At 40.5% G+C, this 12,982-nt stretch overlaps 1 protein-coding gene across 1 annotated transcript in view; it reads left to right on the forward strand.

Annotated features, from left to right (window-relative positions):
• Window positions 1-12,982, forward strand: part of Dchs2 (dachsous cadherin-related 2) — a 69,857-nt gene that overhangs the window by 14,967 nt on the left and 41,908 nt on the right. Inside the window, exons 6-8 of the mRNA XM_051157361.1 lie at window positions 945-1,184; window positions 8,885-9,019; window positions 9,460-9,669. Of these exons, the coding sequence (XP_051013318.1) occupies window positions 945-1,184; window positions 8,885-9,019; window positions 9,460-9,669 (585 nt within the window). The remainder of the gene's footprint in view (window positions 1-944; window positions 1,185-8,884; window positions 9,020-9,459; window positions 9,670-12,982) is intronic.

A 12,982-nucleotide genomic window follows, 5' to 3' on the forward strand; every position in this document is an offset into this window, starting at 1 on the left:
AAGATGCCCAAGGAAGGTCTGTTTCAGCCTGTTAAAAAGGAAGAATAAACTTGAATTGTGTCTTAGCAATGCGAGCATCATGAATCCTGAGCTATTACAATGGCTGTTTCTTTTGAGTTATTTTTCAAAGACATAAAATGATAATTGCGGAATGTATTCATATGAGATGGGAACCTTTTTTCCTCTCACAAGGCTCATGTTTCTAATTTAAAAAACATAGTGAGTTTTCCTATGGCCCATATGAGTAATTATTTAAAAAAACAATTTGAAAAATCTGATTCAATATTGAATTATTTAAAGAAAAATTTTAGGGAGGCAGTCAGTAATCCTAAAAGAACTATGCGACAGTTATTATCCTATAATGGCTGTCTGTGTAGAGCACTGTGCACACACAGGTTATGTGCTTTGGTGCAGTGGGATATAAAGGTGGCTTATTTGGGAAGGTTATTGCCTGAGTTGCAACATCTTTGCCCTTTATTGTTAATAAAACAAATGGCAGTTAACCAAGAGTAAGTACACCAGACAGCAATTCTTTCAAAGCAACCAAATGTCCTGAACAATGGAGTCATCGACACGTTTTTATGAGTTGCTTACTCTTATGTATGCCATGCCCCACAGAAGATGTTATTATTATCATAGACACTTCTGAAAGCAAAGGAGATGTTGGATAGACTGCTAGCCTTGATGTAGGCCTCTCAAGAAATAACTGTACAGGACTTTTACATTTGTCATGTGTCTTCATAACTTAAATTGACTTTTCTGACTAAGAATGTTAACTTCCTGTCGTAGTTAATGCACAAATTTGAAGTTGGTTCAATAAATTTCACTATTTTACGACTCCTTTGCTTAGCAATGAAAAGTGAGATTTTAACTGTGCAATGCAACGCAACCAGTTCTGAGCCAGGCACCATCCATAGCCCACTGTGTCTTCTCTTTCAAAGCAGGCTTGCTCAGGACAGCCTGTCCTTTGGATTACGAAGTGAAAGCTCAGCACATTCTGACCCTCTTGGCCCGCGATGGTGGCACACCAGCACTTTCCTCATCCCAGACTCTGACAGTTACCGTCCTCGATGTAAATGATGAGACGCCAGCATTTAAGCAACTTCTGTATGAAACCTCAGTGAAAGAAAATCAAAGTCCAGGGGTATTTGTCACAAGGGTTGAAACTGAGGACGCAGATTCAGGTAATCTGAAAGCAATGGCGACTAGGTAATTGGCACCATAAAAGGCACGGAAGAGTTGATGTAAAGTAAAGTAGTTGTTATGGAACAATGAGGCCCGTGAGAGGGGGAAAATGCTTGCTGATAGACCAACAACCTGAGGTGGATTTCTGGAACCCATGATGGAAAGAGATGAATGATTCTTGAATGTTCTTTTCTGGCCTCCACTTGCACGCTATGCCACATGCATGCATGCACATGTACACTCACACAACTAATAATAGTAAATAAATTAAGAAAAATAATAATTATGGTGAAATGAAGTCACTACTTAGCTCAAATATCAAGTATTTTCATTAATGTACATGAAACAAAAAGCTATACGAGATGCCCTTTTTTTTATCTAGCATCTGTTTGTATTAATCTTTATTATTATTTGGAGTGGTACATGCCTAATCAGCATGTAATTTATTGATCTCACTGACATAGCAGGCAGAGGGATACACACAGCCTCATGCTTGTCTCAGACTGCACTGGATGCATTGAGCAGGGGCAGTCCAGTGCTTAAGAAGAGTGTGGGAAAGGCTTGCTCCAAGATCTGTGTGGAGCCAATGTCAGGTAGCCTAGGTTGAAATCCTAGAGTTATCTCTGTCTTAAGCTGTATAACCCTAAAGGAGTTATTAGTCTTCTTATTTGTAAAACGGAGACAATTTCAGTGCTTAATATGTAGCCCTGTTATAAATGTGAAGGCATTGCTGTGGGAAAGAGAGTTCTTATACCAATCGGCCCAGCGAATGGCCAATGTTAACTCCTGTTCCCACCATTATAATTAACACAGAATACAGACACACAGCTCTGGGAACCTATGAGTGTCTCCATGTTGCTTCTGTACATTGCTGGGTCTCTTTGGATGTTTAAGGCACAGTAGATTTAATGGTAGTGTTGTGAGATACCCAAGAGTGGTGTTTCCCTACTAAATGTCTATAAGAACAGTAAAAAGATGGGATTTATTTAACTTTTAAACTAAGTTATGAATCACTCAGCTGCTCTGTTCTCTTGGGAAATACCATTCTGCTGCGATGGGCCTCTGATGTGAATTTGTCGAAGATGCTTGGGACGCTTTTTTAAGGCCTCCCACTGTTTTCCCTCTTTGACCAGAGTGGGGCAGTGTGATCAAAGACTTTTCTTCATTGTACTCAGACAGAAAGGAGCATGCTCACGGCTGTTCTCAGCCTGTGCGGAGAAGTTAGCGCTTTTCCAGCACTGTTTGTGTTAGGGGGATAGGAACAAGGGGGGACGTATACAGGATGTTCCCAGGGAACATAACACACGCTGTGCATTTCACAGTGGTCCCATGGAACATACACACACACTCACACTGTGTATTTCACAGTGGACTGGTTTAGTGATGCTCTGGTCCAAGGTTCATGATGGAAACAGCAGCCTGGGCCTCCATGGTACTCAGGAACCACTTCTCAAAGTGGACTGCGTAGGTTGAGTCCACACTAATGTGTAGCTAGGCTGCACGCAATCGTTTCTTCCCCTGGCCTTAATTTGTTAACTTTATTTTCTATATGGGGTTCTACTGAAGAAACGTATGTACGCATGTATGTATGTATGTATGTATGTATGTATGTATGTATGTATCTATCTATCTATCTATCTATCTATCTTTCATGTTTGAAAAGGGAGAGGAGAATTTCTCTCAATTTCTTTTTCCCTATTAAAAAGACATTGCCATAATTAAATCATTCTACCCTTTTCCCCCCTCTGAGAAGTTGCCTAGTGTTAATGTTACTTTCTTTTGTGACCTATTGATTATATTTGAGTTGAAACCTTATCATTGTAGAGATAAAAAGTATAATGAAAAATTTAGATGCAGAGTTAGTTTTTGTGGCTTAACATTTATGGATATTTGAAACACAAATTAACATCATCCCAAATTTCATCACTTTTACATGACTTGAAGATGGTTTGTATTACTGAAAGTCTTTCTTTTTTTTTTTTTTAACAAATTGATTAAAATTTTAGGTTTTTTTTTTTTTTTTTTTTAGAATTTCGTACGAATACTGTGTTTACTATGTTTTTAATGAAGCTAGATCTGTTAATCAGGTGTTTTTGTAAATGCATGTGAATGTGTGTATGTGTGTGTGTGTGTGTGTGTGTGTGTGTGTTTGAATATATTTCCCCTGGATTTTTTTTTCTGCACTGAACTGGTTAAAACAATGAAACAGGATTATGCATAAGAATTAAATGACGTGCTCAAGATTTTAACATAACTGGCATCAGGTTGGAATTTATGAATGGCTTACTTTATAGTATGCATTAAAAAATACTATAGTGTTACTTAATACCAGAGAGCTAAGCATATGTGTTCTGGCATTCTAGAATGCAGATTTTTGAAATGTCAGCACTCGGTGTTGTTTGGCATTCAATGTCCAAAGGGATTTGAATGTTTATATTGTGTGACTCACTCTAAATCTAGCAGGACTTTTTTTCTTGTATTAAAAGGAAAAAAAACAACTACCAGATTTTAACTGAGGTATTAAAATTTCCAAGCATTTGGTCCCCCAACAAGAGCTCCATTGTTAGTGTGCAAAGATGGCTGTGGCTGCCTCTGGCTCCCTGGAGGAAGAGGCACGTCATGGGGCAGATGGCTTTGGAGTTATGGTACTTGCTCAGTAGTGGTAAGACATAACACTTTAACAAAAGAGTTCACTGGTCAGTAAGAGGGTATTTTTTATGCCATGCAAATGTCCTTTGTACCCAGTGTTGTCTTGAATAAGCTACATCTGATTTTGGGACAGGGCTTTCTCTGTGTGTGAGATACTTTTGTTGTACCCTTCAAGCACACTCTTGGAGTCAGGGGCAAGCTCAGTATTTCATTGACTCTAATTCTGACATCAGTATTCCTAATGTGCATCTAACATTAGATATGCAAACTGTGGGAGGAAAGATGTTTTAGAATGAAGGGAGGACGTTCAGTGGGGATTCCTTCTCCCTGCTTCTCAGCCTTTGGAGTACTACCAAGACTCTCCTCATAAGAGCCATTTATGTACACCTTCCAAGAGAAGACTTACATGTGGACATTAAACTAAAGTACTATTATTATTATTATTATTATTATTATTATTATTATTATTATTATTATTATTATCTGGGCACGAAACCAGAGTTTTTGCCCATCTTGAGCTTCATCTCCATTCCTAGATACTGAAGATCTCCATATATGGCATTTTGCAGTAACATCTCTCAGTAGCAGACAGAGCTGGCTATTGAGTTTGTAATGTCAGTTTCTTGATGATGGCATCTCTCTCCTGCCAGGCAAGCACAGCATCACTTTCTTTATGAAGATGTGTTTTCTTTGGCCATCTGCTGATGCAAACATCGTCAGTTGCTCATCTGGACTCTGATGCAGTTGCTCATCAGTCTGCCTTCTGAATCTTTACCAACAGCCCTTGCTGGGTTTAGGTTCAGCCCAAATCAGAGGTCCATGAAGAGAGCTGTAGGATTCAGGCACCATCCCGTCTTATTCATTGTTTTCCTGATTCAAGAAAGTTTCGTTTCCACCATGTTCTAATAGAAGAATTTAGAGGAGACTTAGGCCACTGGGAGTGTACAATCTTGACGCTCTCAATCTGAGGCCACTGCTGGAGGAACCACAGTGACATGCTAATGATAGGCTTTGTCTACTTCTGCTAATCTCTTACTATTGTTCTGCTGGCTTCTTGTTAGCATTTGGTTGGCCTACACTATGTAGGTTTTCTCTCTCACAGTATATGGATTCCAACTACAAATGCATTTATAGGAAGACTGGAAGTGAATAAGGACCAATCATGATTCACTCACTCTGAGATGAGCTTTCTTAAAATTTCGGTCTAAACTCTGACCAATTTCATTGTATTTGCTGACTATCTATCTCCCTTCTACACTATAAACTTGGATCCACTATATTTTATTTTCTTTTAGCCCAGATTTTTATGGTAGTGAGAAATACAATGTAGGCGCTCAATCAATGTTTTAGACTTCATGATTTAATAAAATAAAGCTCATGAATCATACATGGTTTTAGGTTGTCTTTAATCTTTGAAATGTATTCATTTACTTATTTGTTCACTGCTCCCCCCCCCTGAAAAAAAGCAGCGCTGCCCGTTCTCTTTTGGCTTCAGAAATGTTTGAGGATGTGGGCATTGAGTCACAATTGAAGGTATGAAACATGGTTTTCCTAGACGCAAAATAAAATAATATGCATTAGTCCTAGTAGACACAAAATGTCAGTAAGTCTTCACAAGCCAATGTTATAGTCACTTTAAGACATAAGTCTTTCTTGTGTAGTTAAAATTGGTTATATTATATATATTCCCCAGATGTGTGTCAATATGAATTGATTTCCATCTACAACTTAGGTTTCCATCTAGTTTCCTGCCATACTGCAGACTCTGGCTATGGGTTTTAGTGGGCTTTTGCATCCCCCCCTTCTCTGCTGTGCATCTGTCATTCACTGTAAATCCAGTCTTCAAGTAGATTTATCTTGGGGCTCTCCCAGTAGATTTGTGATCTTCTATGAGCTAAGATACCAAGTTTAAGACTTCTATTTGTAATTTGCTTTCTGTAACCTGTAAGACATTTGGTTCTCTAACCAGTTTGAGTCCTTTGATGATCACATCATCATAGTCCAATGCAAGTTTTAGGTTATCTGTGCTGTCATAAAAATGATGACTTAATGCTATTCTCTCTCTCCTGTGACAAGACATTTGGCACTCTATTCAAGGACCCTATTTGCTTCCTTTCTGCCCTCTGAATTTGCTAAGTTTCATTTTGCTTGCAGCTTCTGGAATTGCCATCTCCTGTTTGCTCTTCCATCACCCTTTAAAAGGCAGTATGCAAACTACTCGTTGCAAGCCTAAATCTATGCTTCCATGCTCTGGCTTATGGCACTAGAGTCTATGACTGTAGGCCTCCTTTGCCCACTGACTTCCTCAAGGATCTTCTTCAAAGACTTGCCACAAAGGACAGCAGAACCAAAGCAAGGACATGGTCTATGGGACCAGGTGGAGGGATAAGCATGGTCCACATCATGAGGGGCTTTATAGACGTTGCTGAAGTGTGTGAGTTTTAGTTTTAGTGCATCCACTCTTTCTTTCTTCTTACTGCTTAACACCTGTTCCTCTGCATGGTCTTGCAGAAGGCATCTCTGCTTAGCCACTCATGCCGTGCTATGTCATGTAGAACTGTGCTTGCATGCCTACTTGTCTTCACTGAGTGCTGTACTATCAGCTACTACGGAGGGAGACTTTGTAGCCTTCTATATTTTTTTTTATCACCTGCCTGTTGCCTTAGAATGCTGCATGCTTACTGAATGAAACACTGTCTTTGATGCGTCTTCTCTGAATCTACTCCCTCCTGAAGTTTTCCCCATTACTCTCTATAACCTTTTAATTGTCTATGCCACAAAAAAAAAAAAAAAAAAAGGAGCTCCAGGGACCAAGACAGTTGTTTTAACAATATCTTTCCAGGTCTAACATTCAGTAAATGTGCATGAATAATTGAACCCAGGAAGGAAGCAATGAGAGGAGAAAGAAAGGAAGAGGAAAGAAGGAAGGAAGGAAAGGGAGGGAGGAAGGAAGGAAAGAAGGAAAGGGAGGAAGGAAGGAAGGAAGGAAAGGGAGGGAAGAAGGAAGGAAGGAAGGAAGGAAGGAAAGGGAGGGAGGAAGGAAGGAAGGAAAGGGAGGGAGGGAGGAAGGAAGGAAGGAAAGGGAGGGAGGGAGGGAGGAAGGAAAGGGAGGGAGGAATGGAAGGAAGGAAAGGGAGGGAGGGAGGAAGGAAGGAAAGGGAGGGAGGAATGGAAGAAGAGATGGAGAAAGAGAGGGATGAAAGGAAGAACGAGGTAAATACTTGGAGTTCAGTAAGGGTCCATGGTGTCACCTGGAGCCATTGATTAGGGAAGAAGTAGATGAACCTGTACTCAGCTCTACTTTTATCTGTTAGAGTAAGATGCCAATTAAACTATGGTCAGAATAAGCCATTTTCATCTCACTCTGGAAAACAAGGAGAATAATAGGACATAGGGAAACAATGAAAGGTTTTATCTCAATTATAGATGGCCTTCCCAGCGTGTGTGAGACCAGGGGTTCCATTCCTAGCACCCAAACAAGCAAACAACTGGATAACTTGCTTTCTTTTTCTACTCCTCTTTTGTTCCTTCCTTCTTTTTTCTCTTCTGGATATCAGTCAGAAATTGATAACACTGTAGGGAAGATTAGAGCTAAAGATAGCTTCTAGGTTTTATAATCAGAATATCATTGCTCGTAGTAGAAAGAATCGCTGGCAGGGACAATGGTTTGAAATTTGTTCCAGAGAATGGACAGAATCCTTAAGGAAATTTGGCAATATTGAGAGACAATTCTTATAGTTGAAAAAGAAGTATTGAAGGAAGTCTAAAAGCTTCAGAAATAATTCCAAGCCAGCACAGTTGAAGAAAGGCTTCTGCCATTAAGATGGGCAGATAGAGGTGGAATTACACATAGATTTGCATGATGGGGGGAACTCTTTATCAATACATCCTTTTTTTCTGAGAAATACAGAGGAGTCTGTGGGAGGGAGACAGCCAGGATGTGTTTGGTGGGAGGCCTTCTAGAAGAGCTGTGACTGAGGACAATTGCAGATGACGGTGACCTTTCTGTGGCTTTAGCCTGTGCTGTTGGAACCTTCTCTTCATGTCAATGTCTGATGAGTAACAAAGGAGAGTAGACAAAAGCTCTGCTGTGATTCTTCAGCCAAAAGTCACAAGGCATGGGGAAGAAGCAAGTTGGGTAGAGTGATACTCAGATTGGACTGCATAGGGAAAGAAAGCCATTGGGGAGGGGTGCTTTCAAGGGCCATGAGAATGAAGTCACGGGGATGCAGGTCCTGAGGCCTGATATCAGAAAGTGCCATGCGCACACAGAAGCAGCTGGGCACACATACACCTTTCATTAGACGCCATGAGGAGGATTGCACTAAATATCTGCAGACACAGGCTTCCAACTTGCTCACTAAAATAATGGGATTAGACTAAGCCATCTCGATGTCTCTCCTATTTTCTTATTCTCTTGTTTGTTCTGGACAATTACAAGGGTGTGAGGAGGAGTAAGCAAGTAACTACTTACAGCCACAAAAATGGGAGGAATTATTTCCAAAATGCATAACAATGCGGTATGGCACATCTCACTCCAGATAGGAGACCCAACTTCTAGGTTAAACACAAACCAACACAAGGATAACCACACAAGTAACTCTGTGGGCCTGCCTCCTGAGGTCAAGAATAAACAAGAGTCCTATAGCTGAGCACAGACTTTCTAAATAGAGGATAATCTACAAAAATTGTCATCTGCCCTGCAAGTTTACAATTATGTCATTAAATCACAATCAGGGGTGTTAGGAAGAGTAATTAGGACTACGCTGTAGAGTTGCTCGCCCCTAAGAAAAACTTTATGGGAAGGAAAAAATCCTAAGCATTCACTGTGGGTAAGTCTCATAAGGCTTTTGAAAACCAGGCATTTCAGCTCATGAAGCCTTCGTTCCAGAAGAACAGACAGAGATATTGTTTTCTACTTTAATCAGAACACTTTTTAATAATCCTGCCATTCTCATCCACAGCCTGATATGTTCATAAGCAAATGGTCCAATTATCCAAGGAGAGAATTGCTAAGTTTTTCTTTATTTTTTTTTTTTTTTTCCTCAAGGGGTCAATTCCAAGCTGCAGTTTGAAATCATGCCAGGGCCTGCCTTTGGATTGTTTGAGATCAATCCCGACACAGGAGAGGTGGTGACAGCTGTCACATTTGACCGAGAAACTCAAGAAATCTTCACACTTCAAGGTAAGAAACCTGACCCCCTTACCCGACTCTGCAATATCAAAGGATGCAGAAGGACTATTGGTGAGATTTAGCATTTCTTTAAAGGTTTTAAAATTTATTTAAAAATATACATGCTTGTCTGTATATGCATTGTGTGTATGCTGTACCCAAGGAGGCCAGGAAAGGCTGTCTGATCCTCATAAATTGGAGTTACAGGTGATTGTGAGCTTCCTAATGTGGGTTGCTGGATCTGAACTCCAGGCTTTTGGAAAAAGAGCCATTTCTCTTAACTGCTGAGCCATTCTCCATCCTGAAATCTAAGACTTCTGTAAGTTGTCTTTAAATGAAATATTATTAACCCAAGCATGCCCAGTTAGTCCAGTCTCATTCAGTGTAACCAGAACAATATGTCTTAGGTATGTATTTACAGCCACACGCCCATCCTTTGTGTTCCATGACAGTGCTTGTGCGAGATGGTGGTGTCCCTTCATTGTCCAGCACTGCGGCCATCACCTGCACCATTGAAGATGAAAATGACCATGACCCACAGCTTATTGTCCTCAGCCATGATATTGAAATCCTGGAAAACCAAGATCCGGGAGTTGTCTATACTGTGCTGGCTTTTGATATGGATGCTGGCAACAACGGAGCTGTCACCTATCACATAGCAGGTGAGTACTGGAAAGCCAGCATTCTCTCTTTGTATTGGCCAGTGATGCAGATGGTCTGGTGAGTCTAATGTGTTGATGTCTGTTGTGTTTTCCTACAAAATCCACACCCAGTGAGAATGGCTGATGCCCTAACCCTGGGGCTTCTGCCTCTGCCCAAAGCCAACCTGGACCAATGTTCTTCAAGTTCTCTAAGGTTGTGGTCTTGAAAGCTTTTCTGAATTTGGTTCTAAGCCAACACTAGGGCAAATATGGATAAAATAAATGGCTTTCCCCAATTTTTGTTCCTTTATATAATCACTTATTTTGTTCTTTATATTCTGAGTTACTAATTCCTTCTATATCCTGTCATAATTTACTGTAATGAAGTAGATTTTTATTCATATACCAATTATTGTCGCTATGTTTTCTGCAATTTAGTATCCACATACATTGAAGTGGAAGAGACTTTAAAATCTAAGTTTGAAAGTCATTTTAGGTTGAGTTGATTATTTAAAGATTAAAACATCAAAGATACTGCTTGATGTTTCACTAATAGTTGATTTAAAAAATTTGAAATTGTGTTGAAAATAATTCTCTTAATATAATTGAGGTATTCCTGTTTTCAAGTTTATGTGTGACTTCCTTCCTTCCTTCCTTCCCTCCTTTCCTTCCTTCCTTCCTTCCCTCCTTCCTTCCTTCCTTTCTCCTCAAAGTCTCATAATGTTGCCCTGGTTAGTCTTGAAATCTTGTACCCAAGGATGCGCCTGCCCCAGCCTCTTCATCAGCTGGGCATATACACAGTCTGGTGCCGTGTACTGAGAGAGTAGCAGCAGGCCTCCTGCCAATTTTCTTTCTTACAGACACAAGGTCTAAAAGTAGCTGTCTGTATTTTCAGATTTCTTCCTTGGTGCAAACATTGGTGTTCAGAATTCAGGACTCAGAGACATTGGATGCATGCTCTGCCACCGAGCTGTGCTTAATCAGCCCCATGTGTACATCCTGAAAGCAGGGTGGGCAGTTGCTTGCTAGAAGTAACGTTAGCTCTTGAATGTTTTCTGAGTTGTATATTCCCCAAACTGAATCACAGCTTCGGCTGTGATTTATGCACCACAGGAAGGTGAGCAGAATTTGCAATTTGGTTAATAGCAAAGACCCTTTCTGTATGAAGTAGGATGTGTTCTTCAGACATTGAAGCCAGTCATTGAACAGCAATGGGAGGAGCTAATCAACAGTACTAGGTGGTAATGACCTCTTTACTTTTCAGTCATTTATTTTTATTTGGGAGAAGGGTGATAATAAAGATGAATATGGCAGAGTAAATCTTTATTTATGATACAAACTAGGTGTCCTTTTTTTGTTTTTTGTTTTGTTTTTGTTTTTGTTTTTGTTTTTGTTTTTTTGTTTTTTTTGTTTTTTTTGTTTTTTTTTTTTTTTTTATCTCTGTTGCTGTAACAAACACCATGGCCAAAAACAACTTGAGGAGAAAAGGGTTTATTTCATTTTAGAGCTTATAGTCTATCATGAAGAGAAGTCAGGCCAGGAGTTCAGATCATGAACCTGGAGGCAGACAATACTCAGAGGCTGTGGAGGAATGCTGCTTGCTGGCCTGTTCCTCATGCCTTATAATCATCTCCCTTTCCTCTATAACTCAGGACACCTGCCTATGGGTGACACTGCCCACAGAGAACTGGCCCCTTCCATGTCAGTAGTTAATCAGGAAAATAACCCCCACAGACTTACATAGAGGCTAAACTAATGGAGGCACCTCATTCACGAGGTTCCCTCTTCCCAGATGACCCTGGTTTTGTGTCAAGTTGACAAAAACATAATCAGTATACTAGATGAATTCCCAGGCAAAACAATTTTAGCAGTACGGTAAAAAAAGCTGTGCATCTGGGAACTGCCTTAAAGCTATCTGTTTACAGCTACTCCTTGGGAAGTTCCACATTATGTAACCCTGGACATAATCAAACATTATTTTAGCAATGATGGATCTAAACATCATTCTTTTTTTTTTTCATTTAGTCATTTGTATTTTGTAACAATAACATAATCCATGAGCTAAGTAACTGGCAAAGGGATAAAGGATATTTGGGCTCTGTTTTCAGAGTTTTCACGTCATGGGAGATTGAACCATTGCTTTAGGTCTGTCGTGGAACAATATGGTGGCTACATATGGCAAACTAGACTAAGCCTGCTTACGTTTGTGAGCCAGGACACAGGGGTAGAAAATGAAGGCTTCCACCAACTGCTTCAAGGGTATATCCATAACCTACAGATTCACTAGGCCCCATGTCCCAAAGGCACTAATGTCTTGTAACTGCACCACCTTGGAGACAAGGTTTTTTTTTTTATTAATTTATTCATATTACATCTCGATTGTTAGCCCTTCCCCTGTTTCCTCCCATTCTTCCCTCCCTCCCATTTCTCCCCTTCTTCCCTCCCCTATGTCTGTGATTGAGGGAGACCTCCTCCCCCTATATATGCTCTCAGAATATCAAGTGTCTTCTTGGTAACTAGCTATCCTTCCTCTGAGTGCCACCAGGTCTCCCCATCCGGGGGACGTGGTCAGAAAAGGGGCACCAGAGTTTGTGTGAGAGTCAGATCTCACTCTCCACTCAACGGTGGAGAATATCATGTTCGTCGGCTAGGTCTTGGTTGGGGTTCAAAGCTTACTGCCTATATTCTCCTTGGCTGGTGCCTTAGTTTGAGGAGGACCCCAGGATCCAGATCTGCCTGTCATAAAGTTCTTCTTGTAGGTTTCCGGGACCCTGTGGGTCCTACTATTTCCTCTTTCTTCCGTGCTACTCTTGCCTAAAGTCTCAATAGGATATCCTCTCCTCTGACCCACTTTCTTGGTAAGTAAAGATTTTCATGGTACGTATCCCTTGGACTAGTGTTTTGATATAAGTGAGTATATACCGTTTGTCTCTTTTTGCTTCTGGGTGAACTCAAAGTTTTTAACACCTGGGCATTGGAGATCTATTCAACATCAAAACCATCAAAACCACAGAATTTACCTGAGCTAAGTCATGATCATTTCCTTCCCGCATCTTGCTTTTCCACCTTCGAATGCCTACATGTTCTCATAAACTCTTATCTTGATTCCTCAGTCTTCCTCTTAAAACAGAAACCTGACTCCTGGCTCTGCCTAAAACCCTCCCAGGTCTCCCCTTCGGGTTCTTCAATGAAGTATAAGCCATCTGAGGTCTGACCTGCTTTCCTCCCAAATCCCTGTCTTCCCTTGTGTCAGCCCAGTCCTTGTCTGCTATATGCAGTCTCCCAGGGAAGCCAGAGTGTTTTTTTTTTTTAATTGCTTCAAGACCTTTCAGCT

Source organism: Acomys russatus, chromosome 15 (assembly GCF_903995435.1).
Source record: "Acomys russatus chromosome 15, mAcoRus1.1, whole genome shotgun sequence".
In the NCBI taxonomy this organism is placed as follows: Eukaryota; Metazoa; Chordata; class Mammalia; order Rodentia; family Muridae; genus Acomys; species Acomys russatus.